General features: G+C 55.7%; 7 protein-coding genes across 7 annotated transcripts; 2 read left to right on the top strand and 5 right to left on the bottom strand.

The window, feature by feature from the left end:
• Window positions 1-1531: 1531 nt before the first annotated feature.
• EsH8_III_001528 (major facilitator superfamily domain-containing protein) lies at window positions 1532-3381 on the bottom strand (the record flags this gene model as incomplete). The annotated part of the gene is made up of 2 exons (XM_083263253.1): window positions 1532-1810; window positions 1867-3381. 2 exons carry the CDS (start codon window positions 3379-3381, stop codon window positions 1532-1534), a joined length of 1794 nt encoding a protein of 597 aa, XP_083123740.1.
• Window positions 3382-5799: 2418 nt separating this feature from the next.
• EsH8_III_001527 (Six-hairpin glycosidase-like protein) lies at window positions 5800-6927 on the bottom strand (the record flags this gene model as incomplete). The annotated part of the gene is made up of 1 exon (XM_083263252.1): window positions 5800-6927. The coding sequence occupies one exon, from the start codon at window positions 6925-6927 to the stop codon at window positions 5800-5802; it is 1128 nt and encodes a 375-aa protein (XP_083123739.1).
• A 3184-nt stretch (window positions 6928-10111) lies between these two features.
• On the top strand, window positions 10112-11750 carry EsH8_III_001526 (major facilitator superfamily domain-containing protein; the record flags this gene model as incomplete). Its single annotated transcript, XM_083263251.1, has 2 exons — window positions 10112-11238; window positions 11297-11750. The coding sequence occupies 2 exons, from the start codon at window positions 10112-10114 to the stop codon at window positions 11748-11750; spliced, it is 1581 nt and encodes a 526-aa protein (XP_083123738.1).
• An 805-nt stretch (window positions 11751-12555) lies between these two features.
• Window positions 12556-13503, bottom strand: EsH8_III_001525 (uncharacterized protein; the record flags this gene model as incomplete). Its single annotated transcript, XM_083263250.1, has 1 exon — window positions 12556-13503. One exon carries the CDS (start codon window positions 13501-13503, stop codon window positions 12556-12558), a length of 948 nt encoding a protein of 315 aa, XP_083123737.1.
• Window positions 13504-14496: 993 nt separating this feature from the next.
• Window positions 14497-15477, bottom strand: EsH8_III_001524 (uncharacterized protein; the record flags this gene model as incomplete). Its single annotated transcript, XM_083263249.1, has 1 exon — window positions 14497-15477. One exon carries the CDS (start codon window positions 15475-15477, stop codon window positions 14497-14499), a length of 981 nt encoding a protein of 326 aa, XP_083123736.1.
• A 1718-nt stretch (window positions 15478-17195) lies between these two features.
• Window positions 17196-18272, top strand: EsH8_III_001523 (aldo/keto reductase; the record flags this gene model as incomplete). Its single annotated transcript, XM_083263248.1, has 1 exon — window positions 17196-18272. One exon carries the CDS (start codon window positions 17196-17198, stop codon window positions 18270-18272), a length of 1077 nt encoding a protein of 358 aa, XP_083123735.1.
• A 3494-nt stretch (window positions 18273-21766) lies between these two features.
• EsH8_III_001522 (general substrate transporter) lies at window positions 21767-23511 on the bottom strand (the record flags this gene model as incomplete). The annotated part of the gene is made up of 2 exons (XM_083263247.1): window positions 21767-22960; window positions 23029-23511. The coding sequence occupies 2 exons, from the start codon at window positions 23509-23511 to the stop codon at window positions 21767-21769; spliced, it is 1677 nt and encodes a 558-aa protein (XP_083123734.1).
• Between the last annotated feature and the right edge of the window lie 2383 nt (window positions 23512-25894).

Genomic DNA, 25894 nt, shown 5'->3' with positions numbered 1-25894 from the left:
GACTGGAGTTTTCTTCTTCTTCTTCTTCTTCTCTTGGGCATTTTGAGGGCTAGCGAGCGAGTGAGGGCCCAACGCATTGTTTTTCTTTACTCATTTTCTCTTTGGGGCGGGGGGAGCGGGGAGCGGGTGTTACAGCATTGGCATTAGAACCGGCGCCGGGCATCATACAGCACTACGTCACACGACGACGGTGGATTTCATTAGCATAGTAATTCATTTGGTCCATTCTCATCTTTTGCCCACTAGTCCGCATGAGCTAGGCATGTAGACGGAAAGGGAAGGGGGGTTGTGGCGTGGAAGAGATATAGAGTAAGCAGATATCAAGAAGGCCCGCAGGCAAGCCCATCGAATTGCCCACGGAGGAGGTGGTGTCGTGATTATTAATCTATGGTCCGAGAAACCCACCGCCTCTCTCCCCCCATATTTTAGAAATCTCACTCTCCCGGAATTTGTCATTGAACCGCGCGCGCGCTTTCAGTTGACCAAACGGCCAGCCAGGCAGCAAACAGCTCGCGCAGGGTGACGTTGAGATCAAAGGCCGCGGAAGAGGTCGAAGCAAACACCGGGTAACCCCGGGGAATGGGGGCGCGGGAGGTTGCCACCGACCTGGCGCGGGCCGACAGCCCGCGCGCGTCACAAACCTGCCTAAACGACGCCTCGGCGCGGCCCATTCCAAATGTCTCTTATGCAGCTCGATTTAGTCGTCACCGGGCAGGAACACCCCATCCAGAAAAGTGGGAGAGAGAGAGAAAGGCCGCAGCGGAGATGGGGAAGAGGGGAGGGGAGGGGGTGGGAGGGGGTGCATGTGTGTCGGATTTCCCAACTCAGAAGAAGGCCCAAAAAGTTGCGGAGCGGGGCGGAACGGGCCGTATGGACCCGCCGGCCTGACACTGACGCCGGGGCCGTCGGAGCCGTTGGTCGAGTCCGCTTCGACCTCCCATCTCCACCCCTCTCCGCGATCGACTGGCTTGCCTTGGGCAGGTCGCGCAGTGGTACGTGCGATTTACGTGCTTTTGAAGGCGTCTGCACAGCAGACGTCGGGCCCCACATGGCCGAGGAGTGCGACCTGTGATATGTAGAGTCAACACTCAATCTATCAAGGACAGAGTTGGGAGGGGGGGGGTTCATCATTTCTGCATGCCTCCGATACTTGTCACAGTTATACAATTCACACCGCCGGCGACGCGCACCAAGAATTAAATTTAAATGCTAAATTCATCTTGATTTTCTTTTCAAGACGTGTGGCCTAAAGTGAGGCCTCTTTGATCTAAAAGCTGCAGCTCCTCACTCCTCTCATCCTAGAGGAAGAGAGGGAGGGGAGTTTACGGGGAGAGAATGGAGTTGCCCCTCTATCAATGCAAATATATCCGCTTCAATCGTTTCGTACGATACATTTCCGACCCTTTTGCAACGCTATGATTACCCAACGATATTTTTTCAACACACATCTCACAGATCCGGTGCCCCTTTTCTTTTTTTTGGTTGCACGGCGGGGACGGGCCCGTGAGGCCCGCAAGGTTGTGGCGGCAGTTCACGGCTCGGTCTCGCCGTCGGTGCCGTCCTCCTCGCCCACCCAGTCGTCGCTCTCGAGGCCGCGGTTGCGAATGGCAAGAGACGCGACCCAGCCGAGCAGGGCAATGCCTCCGAAAATGCCCCAGGCGAGGGCCTCGCCCTTCGGGTGGACACGTGTGGACAGCGTGAACAGAGCACCGGACACGAAAGGTCCGAAGCTGCGGCCGGCTGCCGACAGGGTCTGGGCGATGCCGTTCAGGGTTCCCAGCGTCGCGTGGTTCGGGGCGCAGTTGGTGATCTATCGCGAATTCGTTAGCAGTGTTTCTTGTTGGCCGCTGACGGGGAAAAGCCTACCAGGAGCATCACACTCGACAAGCCGCCGACGGCACATATGTTCTTGATGATGAGGATAACGCCCAGCTCAATGTAAAGCCAGGTGGAACCAGTGCCGACGCCGAAGAACGGCTTGTCGTCGAGGTAACCAATCCACGGCATCAGAGCCATGCTGATGGCCAGTCCCAGCAGCGCAATGCGGTAACTGCCCAGGTTTCCCAATCGCATCTTGAGAGGCCGAAAGAGGAAGGCCTGGAAGACGATGGTGGCCACGCCGGCGAGACTCAAGCTGATGCCAATCTTGCTTGGCGGCAAGCCACGGCCCGTCGGGGGGTTTGCGTCAGCGAATATCGGGTAGAGGCTGTTGTAAGAAATGTTGGACAGCTGGAAGACCAGGTATGTCAGCAGCACCAGGATTGTGTTGCGGTTCAAGAGCTCGCGCCACGTTGCGGGGTCGCCGAGAGACTTGGCGTGGTCGCCAGCATCGGAGCCGTCTTCCGACGTCGGCTGAAGGAGGCCTTGGTCCTCGGCAGCTTCGTCGTCGTCTTCTTCGTCGTCCGACGTGCTCACCACAACCTGCGATCCGCGGCGAGGCCAGCGGGTCGCCCATGAGCCCCTCCGCGGTTCTGTCCGTCTCTGGACCAGAGACCAAGCCTTCCCTGCCCAGGCGGGAATCCAGGCATTGTGGTCTTCTAGGCTCTCCAACGTCTCCTCGAACCAGATGCCCACGACCACCACGCTGGCGAGCAGCAGCGCCGCGCTGAGAAGATTAGGCGCGAGGTAGGGGTACCGTTTGCCCAGGGTGCCAACCAACAAACCGCCCAGCGCGGGGCCCGTGATGCCGCCGAGGGAGTAGATGACGGGGAGCCAGGTGAAAGCCCGGCTCTGGTTGGAGCGATCCGTGACCTCGCCCAGAACGGTCGGGACCACTGCGGCGTTGCCGTTCAGCATTCCCATGGCGACGTGGACGACCACAATCTGCCAATACGTCTTGCAGAAGCCGAATGCGACGAAGCAGCCCGCGAGCAAGAGAGTGCCCAGGACCATAGTAGGTTTCCTGCCGACTACGTCGGAAAGATAGCCCCACATCAGATTTGTCGACAGCTGAGCCAGGGCGAAGGCCGAAGCGAGGATGCCGACGTACAGGCCCGTCTGAGAGTCGGGTATGTCGGAAAACGACTCGACCATCTGGGGCAGGTATGGGCCGATAGAATTGAGGGCCGTCTGCTCGGCCAAGGAGAGGAAGGCGAGCAGAGCAAGCTGCTTGACGGGCAGAGGGGTCTGTTCATGCTCGTCGTCCGATGCATTGGAGCTCGTGTCGGAATGTGGGAACAGCTCGGCCGAAGACTGCTCGCGGGGCGTCTTTGGAGGCGGCGTCGGGAAGGTGTGATAGCGATGGGTAGATTGGCGCCGCAGCGTTACTCGACGGCTGGATTCGATGCTCCCCAGGGTGGGGATGGGGGCGCCTGCGTGGAACGAGCCCGACGAGGCGGAGCGGGATGCGGCGGCGGCGCGGACGGTATTAGTACGCGGCATGGCGAGCGAGGGATGAGCCGCGTCGTGGCGGGCTTGCGGCGAGGTGTAGATGCGGTTTGCAGCTCTGGCGGTGACGTCGTCGAAAGAAGCTCACGGGTCGTCGGCGGTAACTCGTCGGAGGTCGGTTCGGTGGGAGATCCTCTTCGGGTGTAGCTGCTGGGCCGCGCTACCCCGCTGCCAGGGTCTCACGGTGATGGAATGCAATATCGCAGCCTCGGGCACATGGTCTCGAGTCTGTAGATGCGAGGGGGCGACGGGGGTTAAATGGGGCGAGAGAGAGAATTTCCAGGAGACGACACGGGCCGAATCGAATGTGCGTCCCAAGGGCCCCAGCAGTGCGGGAGAGGCAGAATCCGTGTGTCGGGAGGGGCGCAGTGGGCGTTGTTGAGGTTTGGTGGTGGTTGAGGAAGGTCAATGTCTGGGCTCGAGGATATCAGCGGGAATTAGCTTCGGCTGGATGTGAGGTAACAGCTGCCCATAGCAAGCGAAGGCGGGCCAATCCAATGGAAACGAAGCACGGACAGTGGGTGACCTCATTTTTCAGCGGCTTTTTTTTGCTCTTTTTTTTCCCTTTCTTTTCATCTTCTCCCTCGCTTGGGTGTGCTCCGTGCGCGCGTGCAAAATGTGGGTGGCAGGTCGGGAAGCTTCTGTTAAGCTCACCGCGCTGACAACCGCCTTGTGCACTAACAGCCAATCGCATCTTCGATAGCAGAGACAAGAGGATTACACAGGACATCCCTCCCACCTTCCCCCCCATCTCTCATTTCTCGCCTCGTGCCTCAGCTTCGGCGATCACGCGCATACGATGACGTCCACCCGCCAAATCGCCATTCCGTCATTGGCCAGTGCCATCTGATCTCTGATCTGGCACGGATCGTCCGAGATCCCAACGGCGATTAGCCTTCTTTCTTTTCTCTTCTTCCTACCTTTCTTTTCTTTGCTTTGGTAATCTGCTCCAACGGTTCGTGTGTTTTCGTGTGTTTTGCGACAGGCCAATCATTTGACCCCCCAAAAACCGCTGGCCATCTGCCACTGCGGTTTTGGGGTGGCCCCAGCCTTGTGACTATGATTTGTTGGCATCACCGATGCCTCGCGTGGCATCATCTTCCGCTACTGCGAGACATCTGATTCTGGGAATGAAAATCTCCGATGCTATATGCATGCAGGGTCTTGTGCCCTGTCGGTCAATAGCAAAAGAGGGCTGCTGGAGAGGGCACCGGCTTTCCTTCAAAGGAGTGGGAGGTATGGATGCTGGGCCGGCTACCCGGAGTCACCTGTTGTCGCCGAGGGCAGCTGTGCAGCGCCAGCGAACAGGTCTGTCATTTCGTGTCTCGAATGCTGGCAGAGGGCGGCGATGGGGGTTCAAGACAATCGTCTTCAAAATGCGGGAGGCCTGGGGGCGAGACGTTGCCGACCACGCCGGCGAACCGTCTAAAAGGCGGTTTTGGCCACTCAGATATTGTATTCCAATATCGATGGGCCCGAGTTAACCATGCCATGTGCCATTGTGACTGGGGTTTTACAATAAATCGAAAGGCGAAGGCTCGCACCAAAGAGCTGCAACCAGAGGGTCCTAAGATATTGTCCTTCTCACCTACATCACAGACGGCATCACATCACTTCATCGTCGCGACAGATGACTTCTCAGACAGATTGGCAGGCGTATAGTTCTGCGGACCATGGGTTCGGGTGGTATAGAGACCGCGCCCGGCTGCAGCGAGGCAGATGTGTCTCGGCCTGTAATCGACCGGACCTTTGTGAACGTGGCATATTCCCAGCAGCATGGGATCCATCCGGCCCCCACGGGCTTGCAAGCCTCAGTTGTGACCAAGACGGGGACAAGTTATGCAGCCTGCCCATATTGCACCGACCTACCGAGCAGTCTTCGGCAAGCGAACTGCCCTACGGGGCAACAGCCAAAACAGAGCCAAGCGTATTTGGGGTCTCCGACACGTCCCCTCCCACGACGACTAAGTTGCGGCTCCTGCGGTCAACAGAGAACGAACTTGCTAGCGTTGTCACGACCGGCGATCCGGTACCTTGCTGGGACAAGGCTACCCCAATCGCAGGGTCGCAACTGCGACGCCAAGGGCCGCGGCGAGTTGTACAGTACCTCTTTGGCACTCTCGGGCGGACTCGGTCAATGTTGAGCCGAGTACCACACCTGCTGGTGCTGGGCACACGCGTCTCGCCGCCAAGGCCGAGTCCGGATGTCTTTTGAGACAGGGTGAGTGAGGTCGTCCGACACTGCCCGGTCAGTGGACGTCTCATGATACCCTGTCTCTGTTTTTTCCCCCCGGCCTGCCCAGGGATTGAGTTGTCAGACGTTGCAATGGCTTCACGGGTTCACGATGTGGGACAAGAGTATTGTTCATTCAGTTTCATTTTTTTCATTTCATTCGGCATTATTCGTGAAAATCATATGAAGACGCGCAGGTACTCGACCAGGGCCATCATGGCCATGGCCTGACCGTAGGGCATGCTCGTCTGCGGGATGTCCTTGTAGTGCTGCAAGTCGTGGCCCATGCCGGTACCGAACGACGTCTTGAGGAGCTCGCCCTCGGGAGTGATGTTGTCCAGGACCGCCTTGACCGCCTTGACGGCGACGGCCTCATATTCCTTTCCAATATACTTCTTGCGCTGGGCCTTGAGGATACCGTATGCGAAACCCGCAGTGGCACTCGCCTCGACGTAGGAGCCCTCGTCCTCGGGGACGTCGAGCAGCGTCCTCCACAGGCCGCTCTCGACCTGGAGCGGCACGAGGGCCGCGCACTGCGCATCGAGGGTGTTGATGAGATGTGACCTCAGGGAGTCGTCGCCGGTGAGGTTGAGGAGCTCGATGAACTCGGGGATGACAATGGTCAGCCAGCTGTTGCCGCGGGCCCAACGGGCGCGGGCAAAGTTGTGGCCGCCCTCGTGGAAGGTCCAGCCGTGGAAGAAGAGGCCGGACGGGGCGTCAAAGAGGTACTGCAGGTGGATGAGGAATTGCCTCTTGGCCTCCTCGACGTAGTGTGGGCGGTTGAGGACGAGGCCGATCTTGGCCAGCGGCAGGACGGTCATCATGAGGGTGTCGTCCCAGAGCTGCTGGTCGTTGACCTCGAGGTAGGTGATGTGCTGCATGCCGCCGTACTTTGTGCGGGGCAGGTCGTGGTAGGCCCACTCAGCCCAGCTGTCGAGCCAGGGGACGTAGGTCTCGTTGCCCGTCTTCTCGTAGACGTAGGCGAGGGTGAGGAAGACGGCCATGGTGTTGATGTTCTTGCCCTTGTGGCCCTCCTCGAAGCGGTTCTTGAACCAGTCCTCGATGACCTTGAGGTCGGCGGGGTCGCCGTTCAGCTCGTAGTACTTCCAGATACCGTACAGGCCGACGCCGTGGGTCCACTCCCAGTCGTTCCAGCCCTTGGTGTCGATGATGCGGCCATCGTCGAGCTTGAGCAAGAACTCGCCTGTGCTGTCCTTGATGTTGACGAGCTCGTAGATGAGCTGCTTCACTTGCTTGTGGACGTCGGCCGACTTGATGCCGTGGAGTTCGGTGATTCCGGCGGGCATCTTGGCTGTACTGAACTACGAGCTTGCTGGATAAATATACGGTTTGGACCCTTTTGGTGTCTGTTTCGGAGGGTTAGCCATACGAATCCAGTAGTATACGTGAGGCAGCCATCGCATCATGCCAGGTGTTGCAACGCGCACACACACACACCAGACCCAAGTAACACCAAAGAGGTATTGCTACAGATGAAGGGCGACAGATGGTACCAACCTTTCTCAAGGATTGTGCGGCACAGACGGCATGTGACTTTGAAAAACGTACGTACGCAACAGGCGCGAATCAGGCCAGATAAGATTCTCGACAGATTCTGGTATTTCGGGAGAAAAGGGTGCAGACAGGCAGGGGGGGGACGAGACAGAAGTTCAACACACGCCACGACGCACCTTTTCTTTGGGTGCAGAATGCTTTATGAAGAGGAGGGCCCGGCGAAATGTGCCTCGTGGGGAAACGGGGGGTTCCTGGGCGGTTGGACGGAGGGGAAAATGGGTTCGGAGTGATGCAGGCCGAGGCCCAAGACGCGCTTTCCAGAGAGCGGTTTGGACTCTGTCTTGGTGAGCTTGGAAGCCCCACAGACCGCGGGCACGAGGCCTGGACTGAGAACCGTGGAAGGAACGCGTCGACTGGCTATCCTGCCCAGAGGCCCCGGGTGCAATCTGCAATACAGCAGGTGCAAAGCGTTGTCTTCTGCGCTGCACAGATGCTGGATACTGAAGAACCACAGTGGTTGGCTGGGGCGCAATGGGACTTCTCCGCTTCGGATGCCACGTAGCGGTACGCCTCCGCTCGCTGCTCGGTTCCTCCTCCCCCGCCCCCCGGGCCAGTTACCCCGCGCCGGTGGAGTCTTTCCCCGATTTTTCATTACTCTCAGACCCTCCTCGACCTATATTGTTCGTTCTTTTTCCTGCCCTCTTCTTTCCCTACACCTGACTGGTTTTGTGTTTCCAGCCTGAGGAATACGTCCTGGGCTACCCCTGCTTTCGCCCCCCTTTTATTTTTCACTCTCCCGTTACGAGGTCGCGGCCGAACCGTGCTGTCCGGGGTTCGTGATTTGGGGAAGTTATCTCCGCACGTCTCCGCAACCGTCCGCTCTGGATCTTTGGGGGAAAAGGGAAGAAACTGGAGAGAGAACGGGGAAGCACAGAGAGGAGATTTGAGGGGAAACTGCGGGCTTCTCCTTCCCTCCTCCGCCCCCCCAGCCTCAGCTTGTGGAGGGAATAAGGTTCCCCCCATGCCATGCTGACACAGCAGCATAAAAACCGGCTTGAGATGAGGCGAGATGAACGAGATTATTCTGCTCACACGAGGCAGGACTGAATTTTTTAGCAAGTTTTTTTTTTGGCACCTGAGAAGAAGGGAAGGGGCTTTATTCATATAGAAATACGCTTACGGGACGATACAACCCAGCCATGAATAGATTAAAAACAAAAACCGCAAAAACAAAACACTTGACAAATTCCTCACCACACCTGCAGCGAATGCAAGCACTATCACCACCGTACATTAGACTCAATGCAAGACAACGGACCCCACGTCCAGAACTACTCTGTTTCTATTCCCGCGCCTCCCAGGCAAATTCCCCAAACAGACTCGCCCCATGTTGGAATGCACCGGTCCCGGTGCCATGACCAGAGCCACATGCCATCATCGTTTCCAACCATCACGACAAATATTGACACAGCAAAATGACGCACGATGATGAGCAGCGAACCAAGAGTTCCCGGGAGGAGAAGCTAGTACGCTATTGAGCCCCAAATGCAGCCAAGACCGCGATTTCGCCGAGCTCCCGTCATCAAGCTTTTCCTTGGGTGGTGAGCCGAGTTCGGTTGGTCAGACGAGGAGGGACCACGGCGACAAAAACGCTCTTTCGAGGCAGGCCGCCCATCCCCCTATCGGCCGGACCCCAGCCAATCCCACCCCTGTATGCCCGCCGCGAAGCCGAGCATCCCTCCCACCTTCTCGTCCAAGACTGCCCAGAAATGCGGCGAAGGAACCCAAGAAATGCGGCGACCGGCAGAGGCGCTTCAACTGCCTTGCCAAGGCGCTGACCGCCGGCCTCTTGTGTGCTTATCACTAACTTGTCGACATCGAGAGTGAACCGCTTGTTTTCTCTTGGCCAAGACCCCAAGACCCCAAGAACCCCGGGACTCGAGACTCGAAATGCTGCACTCGAGTGAGACACAATAGCGTAGAACCCTCGACTAGACTCGCCTAGTCTCTGAATCCCGCTGCAGAAATCAACTAACCACTCCCTCCACGAGGGACTATACGCGCACACCATCCAGCCGGGTCGTCCCTGTCAGCCGAACCAACCAAGAAGGTTTGGTAGAGACCCTCTCCGTCTGAACCATGCACCCACTCCCTGTTCCAACTATCTTTTTACGCATGCTCCCCCATGGGTCTCCCAGTCATCGCAACGTTGCGGCCAATCCCAATCCTGACTCGTGCCGCTCTATCCACGGACTTCCCACTTTATCAGACACCTCATCCAATCTCGAGCCAAATCACAGTCCCAATCCTCCCCAGATATTGGGGATGGACGTACGAGCGCGGAGTCTAGAGAAGGGGAGTGGGAAGGGGAGGGTGTATCGACACTCCTCGCCTCCCGCCATTTCGGTCGAATGATATCCCAAAGTGAACCCACTCATCCGGACATTCGTCGACCATTCAACGTCCGTTCTCAGCTGGAGACATGCGTGCCGAACCATTCATCACGCAGCAGACCGACTCCATCTCCCCAGAACAAGTGTGGGACTTTTGCTTGCCTCTCGTCGTCCCTTTTCGCGGGGGACCGAACTCTGGACCGGGGTAACGGTAGCCCTCTCAACAAGAAATCTTGGGGTAAAAATGAGGAGAGGATGGGGGTGAGATTCCGGGGTCGACAGGCAGGAAACGCTGAAAGGGGAAACGGAAAGACGCCAAAGCCCGGTTTGCCTTCCTAATACCACTCCGACGCCCATTGCAACCCCTTCGTGCTCCACCTGCCATCTGTTCTTATATAGAACGAGGTAGCATCCTGTTCTCGTCTCTCTTTCCTTTCTGTCAGGTTGCTCAGTTTCCTTACTTCTTTTCGAGAGGTTAGACAGACTCCGGACCCCAAAGCCCCATCGCAACATCCTTGAGACCTTCATTGCGTCTCACCCAACACGGATCCTTTCCTCCCAATTGTACATCTCAGCAGACACAATGGGCCAAAACGAAGTCAACGACTCGGAGGTCGTGCGTTCCTCGACGCCGACCCCGGGCAAGAAGTCCTTCCACGAGGTTGAGCGTACCGTCTCCAACGAGAAGGCCGACCACCAGCGCCTCGAGAACGTTGACAATGAGTTGTCAAAGTACGTCGGCGATGGCTCAGTCACCGTCACAAAGGAGCGCAGCGATCAACTTCGCAAGATGATCGACCGCCGCGTCCTCCTTGTCATGATCGGCACCTACTTCCTCCAGGCCATCGACAAGGGCACCATGTCCTTCGCTTCCATCATGGGCCTCCAGGAAGACACCAAGCTCGTCGGTCAGGAGTTCTCCTGGCTCACCACCTGTATCTACATCGCCATCCTCTTCGTCGAATACCCCCAGAACTACATCATCGCCCGCGTCCCCATCGCCAAGTACCTCAGCTTTTCCATCATTGCTTGGGGCACCGTCCTGGCCTGCCACGCCGCATGCTCCGACTTCAAGGGCCTCGTCGTCGTCCGTACCATGCTCGGTATCTTCGAGTCGGCCTGCCAGCCCGCCTTCGTCATCCTCTCTTCCATGTGGTACCGTCGTGAGGAGCAAGCTTCCCGTGTCACCTACTGGTACATGATGAACGGTGCCCAGCAAGTCGTCGGTGGCCTCCTCGCCTACTGCTTCACCCACATCAAGACGGGCCCCCTCAAGTCCTGGCAGTGGCTGTTCCTGGCCTACGGTATCCTCTCCGTCATCTTCGGTGTTTTCGTGCTCTTCTGGATGCCCGACTCGCCCATGCGCGCCAAGTGCTTCTCCGAGGAAGTGAAGAGGGAGATGGTTGAGCGTGTCCGCGACAACCAGACCGGTATCCAGAACAAGACCTTCAAGCGCGAGCAAGCTATTGAGGCCCTCAAGGATCCCCAGGTCTGGGGTTACTCCCTCATTGCCCTGTGCACCACTCTGCCCACCTCCGGCCTCGGTGCATTCGCCAACATCATCATCAAGAGCTTCGGCTTCAGCTCCCTCGAGGTCCAGCTCCTCGCCATGGTCCTTGGTTTCTATATCATCTTTGTCCTTCTCGGCTCTGTCTGGTTGGTCAAGAAGACTGGCCAGAACCTCTACGTCATGCTCGGCTTCTGCGTTCCGTAAGTTCAAGCACCCCTTTCTCCGGATTGGAATTCACAGACTAACAAACCTCGCTAGCTCCGTCATCGGCACCGTCCTCCTCATGACCATCCCCAACAACACCTTCTCCCAGCGCGTCGGCCTCCTCATCTGCTACTACATCACCCTGTCTTTCTGGTCTGCCCAGACTCTGGCGCTGTCTCTCATCTCCCGAAACGTCGCTGGACAGACCAAGAAGCAGTTTGCCGTCGCCATCAACTTCATCGTCTGGGCTGCCGGTAACGCCATTGGCCCCCAGGTCTTCCTCAAGTGGGACGGACCCCGATACTTCATCGCCTTCGCCACCCACTTGGGCTGCTACGCACTTCTCATCATCATCATCATCTGCCTCCGCATCTACCTCGTCCGCGAGAACAAGAAGAGGGATGAGATGGTTGCTGCCGGCATTGCCGAGGCTTCTCCCGATTACACCGCGCATGCTTTCGAGGACAAGACGGACAAGGAGAACTTGTCGTTCCGCTATGTATTCTAAGTAATGTACACAAGGATGTGTGTAATGTGTGTAATGTTTTAGCAATATTAGTCAATAATGAAAACTTGACTCACCGGGATCAATTACCTGAAGCCTATTTTCTCAACATGCTGTGACGTGCACTTTGTTTGGCATGTGTTTTCCTTCATTTCTCGTATTGTGCCTCGGTGGTATCTGGAGTTGAAATGTAAATCTCTTGCGGTTTACACGACTCAAGCGTGTCTACGCATGTGCATCAGCAGAATCTATTCCATGAATTATTGCACACTTTTGGGTTCGTTGCATAATATCCCAGTGATAGTGGGGGATGTGTTAGCTAACAAAAGGGTAGAAAAGCTCTTTGTCAGTCTCTTTAGGTGCTGTTGCCGCTCCAGAACTGTTTTTGCTGAGTTACCCCTCTCCGACAATTTCGTCTTCGCAGAGGCAGCTCTTCTGCTGTCGTACTGATCATGTTAAGCCCACGCCCTACGGCAATTTACAAAGTTGCCGCGATCTCGTGCGGCCAGAGGGTTTTGGCTGATAGTGGCTAGGAGAGACCATTGCGTTTCTCGGTTGTTGGAATCGAGAAGTGGAGCGAAGAGGACAGAGACCGAAGTCGTCAGAACAAGCTCACTTGGCAAAAGAAAACGCCAAGGGCGCCGCCGTTGGGGTAGTTCATAAAATGAGCAAAAAGGGAACTTTACTTGTTATGGTTCCTTGGTATGTTTATTATGTGCTTGGCACTTGGAGACGGTATGGTTCCCCTCACCCCGTGCCGCCCAGCTGCCTTTCCCCAAAATGAGCACAACCACCCCCCCCTGCGCCGCTACTTGCTTGCGGAGAGGGCCTTGGCAACTTCCCGATACGAACCCTTGCTGATTTCCTCCAAGATTCCTGGGCCCTGCGGCGCCCAGCCAAGATCCTCGCGGGCCTTGCCGCCCGAAGCCCTGTTCTCGGCAGCCAGGAAGAACGCCACCGTGGGCCCAAACTGCGCCCTCGCATCGTCCGCGCTGATGTCGTTCAAGGGGACGCCGACGGCCTCGGCCATGGCGACGGACAGCTGGTGCGAGGTCACGTCGGTCGCCGCGCTGGCGTTGTAGATCTCGCCGGCCCGGCCCTTCTCCGCGGCGAGGAGGTACAGCCGCGCGGCGTCGTCGACGTGGACAACAGTGGTGCGGTTCTTGCCGCCGTCGACAAAGGTGACGCTGCCCGTCTTTGCGGCGATGCCCAGGAACTGCGCCACGCCGCTGCCGCCGCGTCCGTAGACGTAGGGCGCCAGGCGGACCGACGTGACCCGGATCCCCCTGCCGGAGAGACCCAGGGAGTGCAGCTCGGTCTTGATGCGGGTGTTAATGGGTTTCGGATCCGCCGGCGACGCCTCCGTGGTCTCGGCCCCGGTGGGGTCGGCGGAGACGGAGAGGGTGCCGGATGTGACGACAAGTGGCTTGTCGGTGCCGGCCAGGCCGTCAGCGATGGCGTCGACGGCGGCGGTGTCGGTGGGTCTGAAGAACTCGTACGTCTCGCCGCCGAACACGTAGGCTGTGGCCAGGTGGAGGACGATGTCTGCCTCTTTGCTCTCGCGGCGGAGAACGTCGAGCGATGTGAGGTCGCCTCGGACGGGCACGGCGCCGAGGGCAAGCAGCTTTTCGTCGCTGGCCTCGTTCCTCGAGAGGGCGTGGACTGTGTAGCCGTCTGCGACCGCCAACTCTACGACCACTGAGCCGACGTAACCGCTGCCTCCGGTGATGAAGATGCGCTTCTGCTGGTTCGTCATTATTGCGTTGTTTGAGAATGTAAGTTGTTTTTATAGGAAGTGGTGGGGAAGGGTGATGGTCGTATTGGGTAAAATGACAATTGATGGGCTTGATGTGTTATTTGAATGCGATGATGTTGAGAGATGCTACAAGAAAATTCCATAGTCGTTGCGTTGATGTCTTTTTGTAGACGATGACTTGTTAAACAGTTGAATTAAAGTCACATTCTTTGAAATCGTGGAGGTCCGCAAGGAGGCCGGCCGACTGCTCCCCACACGGAGTTAAAGCACTAGCACCCACAATCTCCACCTCTTCTGCATTGGTTTCCCAATCCGGCGAACAATCGAATCTAAGGTGCGCCCATATCGAACCCCCCCGCCGTCCTCGTTCCTGCAATGCTCGACAGGGGGCCCCGCATTGTTCAGCACGAGGGATTGGGAAGCCTGGAGCACCGGCGTCCGGCACGTTGCAAGTTGTCCGTTGCTCCGTTCGTTGTTAGACGTCTTTGCTTACGGCCGCGGCCGTGGCCGGTTTCTCGCGCCCGGGCTTAAAGACGACTTAACTCCAACGTGCTCCACGGCGGGCCTGTCAGACCTAACTCCTGCCGCCGCGGCCCCACTGTTTCCCGGACGAATGTAGCGTAACTCTGGATGGTAAGGACGCGGGGTTGGCTGGTTTGACGGTTCAAGCACCGTTGGACCTGTGCATGCAAGTTGACAGTGATTACATTCTGCAGGAGGGAAGCATCAAGACTTCTGCAGTGGAAATACCGTAACAAAAATCCATAATTTACTAGGAAAAATTACGGTGTTTCAACTGGTTTGGATATTTATCACCGGGCAAGCTCAAGACGCTTTTGCTGATTCATGTAGCAAACTAACAATCATTATCACACGGTTATCATGATGGATTTAATTAAAATAAAAATTGATTTGATCACCACGCATTGCTTTTGACGCTATAAACCGGTTCAGAAGAAAAAGAGAAAGAAACTCATTACCATTATTCAACGTTTAAAATTTGCTCGTCACACCCGGCTTGATCGCCTCCAACTTCTGCACCAGCTCACCCCATACACGGTCCTGTGCCTCCTTGCCCTCTGCGCTCCTGACAAAAGACGACGGTTCGACGACGCCGCAGTCAGAAAGGTACTTGCCGTGAGTCTCGGCGCCTTGGGAACCTGCATGGACCAACGTCCTGCTGCCGTACTCTGTTGACCTGGCCAACAACAACTTCAGGATTGTCATACCCCACGAATCAATGTCGCGAGCCAGCTCCGAATGGCAGAGGCCCGGATTGAGGCAGTTGATGGTGACGGGGTACTTGGATGCGGGATGGAGCTCGGCGATCGTCCGCACGGCGAGAACCTCGAGCAGCTTCGAAAGCGGGTACAGCTTGCCAACCTCGTTCTCCGAACTCGCCGCCGTCTTGTTGATGGTGTTGAAGATCTCGCCATCGGGCGCCGTGCGCGCCTCAAACTTTGTCCACTCGTGCACCTCGGAGGAGGTGATGGTGAAGGTGGGCCGTGTGTTGTACTTGGCCGCCGTCTCCTTGAGCTTGGGCAGGACGAGGGCGGTGAGGAGGAACGTCGAGACGACGTTGACGGTGATGGTCCCTTCGTTCTCCTCCATCTGCTGGTACTTTACGTGGGCGACGCCCGCGTTGGCGATGAAGATGTCGACGCGCTCCAGGTCGGTGTTCAGACGCGCGGCGAACTGTTGAACGCTGCCGTATTTGGACATGTCGAGCTCCCAGACCTCGACAACGTCCTTGGCGCAGCCGGTGGTGGCCTGGATGTCCTTCTTGGCGGCGTGGCCCTTGTCGAGGCTTCGGACGGCGAGGATTAGCTTGCTGGCGCCGAGGCGGGCAAAGTGTCGTGCGGCCTCCTTTCCGAGGCCGACATTGCTACCGGTGATTACGACGGTCTGGCCGGCGTATGAGCCCGTCGGGTAGGGGAGGAAGTTGAAGAGCTGTCTGTAGATGAAGGCGAGCATGATTGATTGAATTTCAAAGAGAATGAAAGTCCACAGAGGTGACAAAACCTTCCTAGTTAGATGATTGTAGGCTTAAATGTTGGAATGCGAAGCGTGATCAGACGACAATGGGCTAAGACGATGAAGGCAAGTTGCGAGATGAAGTGCGACACTATGTATACTTAAATGTTACGCACGTGCCGTCGCCTGAAATGCATGGATGGAGTTAGCCAACGGTGACGGCGACAATATGCAACGGTTGCAGATCTCCAAGAGGATTCAGGGCGGGTCGTTCGGGGGACATCCCTCCTGCGACTCGGACGCGAACATCCCTTAACTCCAGACGGGCTCTAGACTGAAGCCGGTCGCGTCTGTGCCAATGCGCATTAGCGCAACTCTATTTGCACGACGGAGATATTGCAGAGCGGGACATATTTATACGCGGCTAAGGGGTAGGATGGATTGCGCCTGGGCTGGAATGCAGAGGACACGCGACGCGAGGAATCTAGGTTCGGGGGTCATAACCATACTTCCGAGCAGCTGATGCACGGCGAAACCATGACTAATGAGGGACTTGATATTGAGGCGAAGGAGATTGGTCCGGGGTGTCTATTCCCCACGCTTTACAGGTCGATCTAGATGCTTTTTTGTGAGAAAGAAATCAAGATTATATCTCCATAACCCCACTCCTCGGCCACAATGACGATTACATTGGCCCCGTCGAACCGCCATTACCAATTGAACCGACGGCTGAAAATTTGCCATCAACCGCCCTTCCCAACCCGCAATTCAAACGACAAGGCAAACAGGCATCTAATATCAACATTTTTACTTCGGCGATGAGATTAACATAACGCAAATGGCGGGGATGGGAAGCGCGTGCCTTGTACGAATTGTAGCTGGCAATCAGGAACCGGCCCGGGGAAGCCCGCGGAACAGTATCATATATGTGCTCACACCGCATCCAAGATCATTCGTGTTGGCATTTAAACAGCATACTGGTGACGTTTATATAGCATGCCTGTCGCGCTGAAGGCCCTTCTTTTGGTAACCGGCATGCCATTGGCCTGACACTCCACCATCGCTACCGCATCGGCCAACTCCAAAGCGGAGTTAAGGGACCGCCCGGAGTTTACGGGCTGGAGTGCTTGTGCAATCGCACGCAGAACAATTTTGATAAAAACAAATTCAAATGGAGCGGACTGTGAAATAGTCCGTTAACTGCCCGTTGACGCATTATAAGGCCAAAACATCTTGTCCGGAGGGGATTGAGACAGAATGTCCGCCAATGCACCGGTTTATGCGATTGCCAGCCTTCGTGGTATTGCCTGATTACTGTCCCTGCCCAAGGACATACGCGGGCTTAACAATGAAGTGGTCCGTGAGTACGGCATATGGGCTCCATAAGTTGCTGTCGTTGGTCTTGAGCATCACGGATTTTACAACTATCTCCTCAACTTCAACGATGAGAATTTTACAGGCTTCCAATCAACTCGTCATCATCGCATAGGCAGAAATGAAATGACTAGGTGCAAGAAAATATGGAAAATGAACCCCTATGAACCATTTTGTATTTCAAGATGTAATTCCCACCGCAAGACAGTGACTATAGATCAGTCTGCACCCTTCAACACGATAATCATCTGAGCCATCAACACCACAATAAACAGAGTTTTAAAACATTACTAGTTTTTTATCGAAAACTCATCACTTTCATCACTTTCATCACTTTTCAAAAAATGTCTGCACCGCCAGTTCCCACTTCGCTCCAAAAGAGCCTCGACGCTACCAAGGTCGAATACGTCAACCTGGGCACCTCTGGACTCCGGGTTTCCGTCCCTATTCTGGGCGGCATGTCTCTCGGATCCGAGAAGTGGGCGCCTTGGGTGCTCGGCGAGGAGGCGTCGCTCGAGATCCTCAAGGCTGCCTACGAGCGTGGCATCAACACCTGGGACACCGCAAACATGTACTCCAACGGCGTCAGCGAGGAAGTCATCGGCAAGGCTATTAAGAAATTCAACATCCCCCGCGAGAAGATCGTACTCATGACCAAATCCGCCATGTACGTTGGAGAGGATGTGGACATGCACACCCCCATGTGGACGCAACAGCTGGGCCAGAGCAAGGACTACGTCAACCAAGGAGGTCTTTCTCGGGTCGCCATCTTCAAGGCCGTCAACGACGCCCTGGCCCGCCTTGGCACGACTTACATCGACCTCTTCCAAATCCACCGCTTCGACCCCACCACGCCGATCGAGGAGACCATGAAGGCCCTCCACGACTTGGTCCAGGCAGGCAAGATCCACTACATCGGCGCCAGCTCCATGTGGGCAACGCAATTCGCGCAGATGCAGTACGCCGCCGAGAAGAACGGATGGACCAAGTTCGTCAGCATGCAGAACTTCTACAACCTCGTCTACCGCGAGGAGGAGCGCGAGATGAACCGCTTCTGCAAGGAGACGGGCGTGGGCCTCATCCCGTGGTCCCCGCTCTTTGGCGGCGCCTTGGCGAGGCCCTTGCAGGATGAAAAGACCAGCATTCGCTCCCAGTCGAAGGGCATAATGAACCCCAGTCTCACGGAGGCAGACGAGAACATCATTCGCAGGGTTGAAGAGGTAGCGGGCAAGAAGGGTTGGAAGATGACTCACGTGGCACTCGCCTGGATCAGGTCCAAGGGCGGAATCCCTATCACGGGGTTCAACTCTGTCAAGAGGATTGACGAGGCGGGCGAGTTGCGGGGGAAGTCCTTGACAGAGGACGAGGTGAAATACCTCGAGGAGCCGTATGTTCCCAGGAACATTATTGGCCACTATTAGAGACAGGTTGTCATAGTTACACAGTTAGTTGCACGAGGTAACAACCGTAGCTTCGGATGCAAAATGCAGTTTCGCGAAGCACCCGTATTTAACTTCAATATAAAGCTCTTATCTTCTTATTCTCTCTCACTGCATCTAGCTGTTCAGATCCACCTTGATAAAAATGAATCTGTTGTTATAGCCTGGTAGATAGATGTCTAGATGGCTGATACAACTTGGTAAAGCTAAGTTATTGGCCACGGGCCTATCCACGACGTTGCGCCACAGTAGAACAAACTATTATTGAAGGGTTCTTTGATGACCTAATGATGTTTGCACGCATTTAGATATCAGTATTTAAACGAATAAATGCAAAACAATATGTTTACACTTTCAGAAATAGAAGTAATTAAGGTGCTCATATTCAAGGGAATGAATTCCGCGCTGGATCAACCAAGTAGTTTATTTTGCGAAATTATATGTACAACGAAAATACAGAGAAGCAGCGGATATTTAATATCTCTGTGTAGAATATTACATTTCCAACAGGAGACATATTTTCAAAGACATGGGTAATATAAGATAGAAATAGGTACGTTAGTAGTGACTTTATGTAAACACATCCCTGAATAGCGGCCATCGTGCACCAGCACTTTGACGTATCTAAATTAAACAACCTATACGTACACCTAACCTTACTCTAACCACCTCTAGAATATTTTTGTCTCGATGTCTTTGTCACGGGCATGAAATCCACCCCTCAAGCACCTGCTAAGACGTCTCTCCCAACCAGAGCTTGCGGTTACCTCTCTTCCACAATACTGACCCCACGAAGCGAGAAATCTGTTCTTCTGCTCAAAAGTAGCCGTGCCCCCCTTCGCGTCCAGTAAAAAACTAGAATCATATGCTCCAACTTCACCGCGTCCGTCTGGGGGGCCTATCCTTACGGAACGAACTCGCCCATGAAAGAATCCCACACCGTCCTGTTGAGTTGAATACCGCCCCCCACCGTGAAGTCGGAACTTTCCCAGGCTTCCGCCGCGGTCCGGTGGCTTCCGTGCCAGGCAGCCAAGGCGGAAGATCCCGCTGATGCCCGCCGTGGCGTATTTCAACACCGCACCGCAGGGGGCAGGGCCGACAGCCACGGCGCGCGAAATATTGAAGGCTTGCATCTGGTGCCACAGTGGCGCCCCTCGATCCGCGATTAAGAGGCCGCCGCAGTTGATGAAGGCGTGGTTGGCGAGTGTGTCCCACGTCGGGAATGGGAAGTGCCGGTCGGGGGGCGTCCGGGTGTATTTATGTATATTCCGGATCTGTTCTGCTATTTTGGGATTCGTGGCGGCGGCCGTGTATATGCACGAAATTTCGATGTACATTCTTGGCCGAGTTCTGCTTTCTTCGGGAAGACAGATCAAAACGTGGCCAATCGGATTAGCACAAGGCGTGATGATGTAAACGAGCCGCCGAAGAGAATGTTCACCCAAAATATCAATATTGCACTTGTTCTTTGATTATCAAAGGCAGGTTTACCGTCAAAGCGGATAGAAATTGAATTACACAAAAACACATTCTCAACATGACAAGCATACACCACATCTAGTTACTTTAAAAGGCAACTATTGAAACCCTCAAAAAAACAACAACCGTGTACTACAACTGGAACTAGGGTACGTAACGAGCAATTATCTGCGACAGCATTGGCTGTCGCCATCGATGGTTACTGATTCGAACATGGAGTAACCGGGCGTACCAACCTGCTTTGCCTGCACACGGCCCAATCCGCCTCAAGAAAACTGTCTTGGAAAAAGGGGCTTTCAGCCACCCGCTTGGGGCGATTCTGCCGCTTTGTTCACTGTTACTCCCATATAATCACCCGTCCCAAGAGAAAGCTTGCCCATTTTTAGACCGGTTGGATGTTGAAAATATTATAAACTCGACCAGTAGATTTCTGTCGTTAAGGCAACACACGCCCTGTCAACCCCATCGCCGTCTTTCTTCTCGGTGCCATCACTGCGTCGCCCGGAAGCCCTGGAGGCCTTGGCCGCGAGAACGAGGTAGCCGTGGCCACCTGGGCACCCTGATACCTCGTCTCGTCTCATGTATCCCATTCGTATTCCCATTCTGTGCGTCGCCATGTCCTATTTCGTCCGTTGCTGTCGAGTACGGCTTACATGCCTCCGGTTGCAAACCCGGCTCGTTCGCAACACGTGTGAATGCCAAAACCCCGGTTTCCGGCTTCCAGCAGCCGCCCAAACCGCCCGCCCGCCGGCACCAAAGCTTTCGTGTGTGGACGAAGAAAAGAATGGGGACAAGGGTGTACCTACGGTTGAACAGAGAGGCCCGACAGCCGCCAGGCAAACCACAACACTGCGCAGGGGGGGGTGACGGGGAGCGAGAGAGACAGAGAGAGACAGGGTTTTACAGCAAAAAAGTCTGCTTACTCGGGCTTGGCTTCTGCCCCCCCCCCCCCCCCCCCCCCCCCCCCCCCCCCTTGGCCACAAAGCGGGACGCTGCAGATCTCGTACGCTCCGCGAGTTGTGTATCCGTATACCACCGAGTTGATGTCGGCCTGGGATCTCTGGTGGTGTAGTGTACCGATAGTCCTTCGGTCTTCCTCGCTTTTCCTCGACTCACCTACGGTACCCGGCCGGTTCCACTTTTCAGTTGAGTGACCTGCCTGCCTGCCTGCCGGGGGACGCCCGTTTTCCTGGTAGAAAGCAAACGAACGAGGGTGTTTGGCAAAAAAAACAATGGGGCCCAGATATATGTTTTCCGCCAAAAGGGAAAAAGAAACTACCGGTACTTTTGTCGGAAAACCAGGGTAGGATTTTTTTCTTCCCTCTCTCTATCTTCATGAACCCTCCCTCCCATCTACGGGCACAGCATCTCCAAAGGACAAAAGAGGGTACTTTGGTGCGTGGGCACACCCACATCAAGTGCACACACAACAGGGACCCATGGGAACAAAACCATGATTCATGTATCCGGCGGAAAGTCATACGGTCCCATGCACATCGTGTTCTTGTCGAAAACATGTAAAAAAAAACTAAACTTTATTGGGTGGCCAAGCCGGCAAGGCAGGGGGGCGCCGAGAACAACGATCTGCCGGGACTCCAAGCCGACGTCGTGCCGGCAATCGTACCCAGACTGGGCTTAATCAATGAACGGGCCAGTTGCCTCGGTCCGCTTTCACCCGAGGCCTGGAAGCTTCCCCCGGTGTCAGATTCTTTCGTCACGGAAATGAGCCGAGCAGTGATAGACAATTATTAAACTGTTTGTTTTGAATTACTGGTAAAATAGGTAGGTAGTGGTAGTGGTATGGAACCGGGATATCACAAACGTGACCATGACTTAGTTACTCCTCCACGCGCCATACGACATTCCGCATCAACATTTCGCATTACAAGTGATGCCCCAAATAGGACTCAACTCCAGGTGTGCCTCTCCGGGTTATTCGCCCGGTAGGACGGGTAATATACTATAGACAAGGATGGAAATAGACATTGAAGACCGGCTTAAACAGCAGAGTCGCGGTTCTCAACGTTGTTGATGGCAACCTTCTCCAGGACACCGTTGCGGGCAACGGCGGAGGCGAAGGTTTCATGGGGCTTCCACTTGGCCGAAGTGCGGGGAACGCTCTCCTCCATCATCTTGTCGACCTGCTCAAGGGACAGACCCTTGGTCTCGGGAACCAAGAAGTAGGTGTAGACGAAAGCGCAGGTGCAGAGACCACCCCAGACGAAGAAGACGGACGACTTGAGGTTGCCGCGCGCCTCGCCGACCATGTAGGGGGTGATGACGGCGATGATGGTGTTCCACAGCCAGTTGGAGGCAGTAGACAGGGCAACACCGCGGGAGCGGATGGGCAGAGGGAAGACCTCGCCGATGAGAATCCAGGCACCAGGTCCCCAGGTGGAGGCGAAGAAGAAGATGAAGATGGCGATGAAGGCGATCTGGGCGTTGACGGCAGGAATGTTGTTGGCAATGCTGTTCTCGGTGTTGGCGGGGTCGGGGTGGGTGTGGTTGAAACCAACGGTGACACCAATGATGGCAACGAGGAACTGGCAAATCAACATGCCGAGGGCACCCCAGAGAAGGATGGTGCGGCGACCAAATCTCTCGACAGTCCAGAAAGACAGAGGGGTGGAGCAGACGTTGACGAGGGTGAAGACGAGGGAGATCAGGAAGGTGTTCTCAATGGCGCCAGTGGACTTGAGGAAGGGGGTCGAGTAGTAAAAGATGAAGTTGACACCAGTCCACTGCTGCATCATCTGCAGAGAAGTACCGAGAATGGTCTTGCGCAGGTTGGAGTTGGCCTTGAAGACACTGCCGCTGAAGCAGTTGGCCCAGCTGCCGAACCAAGTGGTGGAGGGGATGAGCTGGCGCTCGTACTCCTCGTTGGCGACGATCTCAGCAAGCTCAACCTGGATGTACTCAGAGTCCTTGGGCTGGCCACGGAGGCGGGAAAGAGACTCGGTGGCTTCTGCGAGCCTGCCCTTCTTGACAAAGTATCTGGGGGAGTCGGGGAAGAGCATCAGACCGCCGCCAAGGATGATGGCCCAGGGGAACTGGATGGCGATGGGGATGCGGTAGTTGCCAGTGTCGGTACGATCCTTTGTGCCGTAGACAACGCAGGCGGCGAGCAAGAGACCGATGGTGATGCAGAATTGGTAACCGGCGACGAGGGCACCGCGGACCTTCTTAGGGCTCTGTGGTGGGTGTTAGCGATGTGTTCTAGCAGGTATGCCATGTGTTACTCGGATGGGAGTGTACTCACGATCTCAGACATGTACAAGATGACAACGGCAGACTCGAAACCCACACCAATACCGGCAATGAGACGACCGGCGACGATGGGGCCAAGAGGAGCGCCGATACCAGTAAGCATCTGGATTATGACACCGATCATGTAGATGAGGCAGCCCAAGATGACGGTCCACTTGCGGCCAAACCAGTCGGCGAAATCACCGGCGATGATGGCACCGAAGAAGGTACCGCAGGACAGGATAGAGACGATCAAAGAGGTGTCGGATTCGCTGATGGCCTTGGCACCGGGGTACTCGACGGCATCGATGAAGATCTGGGAGCCCAAGACACCGTTGATGTAACCGGAATCATAACCGAAGAAGATACCTCCAAAGGAGGCGAAGGCGCAGACCAGGTAGGCCTTCCAGGTGACGGGAGCCTCAATCTGCTCGACGTTGTCGGTGACAGCGAGGCCCTGGACGGGCTCACGCGTGACGCCGGTTTCCTTCTCCATGGTGGAGGTGTGTAGTTGTTGTTTGCCGCCGCAGAGGGTGCTTGGCGAGTGTTCGGATGGAATGTCCAAAGGACGAGGAGAGGCTTGTCGGGGTGGGAGGGGGGTGGGATTGGGAGGAAGCTCGTGGGGATGAGAGGGGGACAAGAAGCAAAGTGAGGGCGAGACGAGGACCTTTTATCAGTCTCGTGTCACTCCAGGCCGGCAGGTGTCCAGTCGCTCGGCGTCTGTGTCAGTTCGTCAGCGTCTGGCGTCTGACGTGGTACCCAGGTATCCCATCCCGGAGGGTGGAATGGAACGTCGGGCGTGGCGTAGGTGGCCTGGCCGAAGAACGGGGACAAGACTCGGATGCGGTCCCTGTGCGGTGTGGACTGCAAGTGTGGTGCTTCATCTCCCCATTCCGAGGGTCTCGAGGTCACAGTCGTCGAGGTCAAGCTCCCATTGGGTTAGCCCCGTTGGTTAGCCGTCCCCATATTGGAGCTCTTGCTAGCTCATGCTTAATAGGGCCGATAACTCTTGGGCAGGCGGAGGCCGAAGGGGCCAAGGGCTTCCCGATGAGTTGGGAAGGGGCCGCGGGGCGGGCAGGCAGGCTAAGGTACCTAGGTACGGAGGGGAGGGGGTGGGGTTGGGAGGGCAGGAGTGCAGGAGGGCGAAGAACGAGGGACGAGGGACGAGGGAAGTAGCTGTGCGCGCTAAGGCAGGTAGGGAAGGGAAGGGGTGGGAGGCACCTACCTGCCTACCGCGCCGAGCCTACGGACGCTACGTGACTACGGAGCAACCTAGGCCTAGAGACTTCACACACGAGTGTCTCTTTGTTGCAGTGCAGCACACTCAGTTTCAGTGCACTCGTTCGCCTGAGGGTAGTGTGTGATTCCATTCCGGTGGTAGGTTCCCTCTTTTGACCATGAGAAACCGAGCATTCTTTTGGTTGGGTTACTTGCGCCTCCTTTTGCTCTTGTCTTTTTATTTTTACTGTTATTTTTTTGCAAGACGGCCACGCCACGAACGCTGGGGGGTAAGAGCGGGCCGTTGGCTTTTGGTCTCTGGTTGGGACTATCTACGGGACTTGACGGCTGACAAGAGGGACGGGAAGGGAAGGGACGGTACATCCTACAGAAAACTTAAAAGAAGTCAAGGTATCTTACCGCCAAAACAGAGGGCAAGGTACTTTTGGCTTGGGTTGTGGACGACAGGTAGGCTATGAGAACCTTGAAGAGCAGGTACGGTACAGGGCAGGGAGGGAGAAAGAGAGAGAGCGTGGCTGCCATAAGCAGCAGCCAATTCAAATGTAGCAGTGGGCTGGAGTTGCCGTCCCAGCCCAATTTCAATTCAGACATATCTGACCCAAACACGGCCTGGCTTACACTACAACGACAGGAACAAAGAAAAAAGGAAGGAAAGAAAGGGACAAAAAAATTCAGCATCAAATCACTGCCTAGTTTAGCGGCCGCTGCTCAGTAAGGAGTCGAAGCAGCCCCCAATTGACTCGTCAGTGGCGCGCGGTGGGCGGCGCCTGCCACTACCAGCACTAAAACATTTGGAAAAACTAGACCGGAAGTCATTTTTAGCCCGCCCCTGGGGAATACGCCCGGGGGGGACTCCAGTGTGTCGCGTCCCCCCCGGGGACCCCCCTTTCCCCTAATGGCTAGGATAGATGGGATGGTGGAGGGCGTTGGGAATGTGTGTGGCTGCCCAGGGACATGGCCGACTTGGGGAGTGCAGCCACCAAGTCACGGGTCCCGTGCAAGGCAGAGGGAAAAAAAAGCTGGGGAAGATTGGCCGTTGTCTCGCCGTCGCGTGGCGTTTTGCGGGGCGGGGCCTCCTGGTCACTCTCCTGCTCTCGGCGCTTCTATGGCGCTTTCCCCAACTGAAGCTCCAAAGTTCCCCTCCAGTGCCTCCACGGGGGCACTTTTTTTGCTGGAAATATCTGCACCTTATTAGTTTCACTCATGTCCTTATTCATGCAGTCGGGTAGGAACCCCTTGGGGACCCCACCAAATGCGGGTGAAGCAACCTAAACGGAGCACTCGGGAAAAGTAGGGAGAAAAGGAAGGGAGAGAAAAACGAGAGAAAATGAAAAAGATCCGGGCTTGTGAAAATTCTGAAATTGGCTGCAAAGATCGTGAGCCTGGCAACGCAACGCAGGATGACATGGTGATTACCAAACAAAAAGTGAGTTGGGTCAGTAAATGAGTTGATGTGAGTGGCCACCAGGCGCTTGGCCAGAAACGGGCGGCGCGCATCGCATCGCATCGAGTCTCTTCCCGTTGAGTGCTGCATGCCTCTCTGACTTTAGCCTTTGCCTCTCTGCCTTTGCTTGCCCGCCTGCCCATGTCCCTTCCCTTCCCTTACCGTCCCTTCCCTGGCCTGGGACGCCTTGAGGTAC

Source organism: Colletotrichum jinshuiense, chromosome 3 (assembly GCF_051148585.1).
Source record: "Colletotrichum jinshuiense chromosome 3, complete sequence".
In the NCBI taxonomy this organism is placed as follows: Eukaryota; Fungi; Ascomycota; class Sordariomycetes; order Glomerellales; family Glomerellaceae; genus Colletotrichum; species Colletotrichum jinshuiense.
The sequence above is the reverse complement of the archived record's forward strand: the minus strand, read 5'-3'. Positions and strand labels throughout refer to the sequence as shown.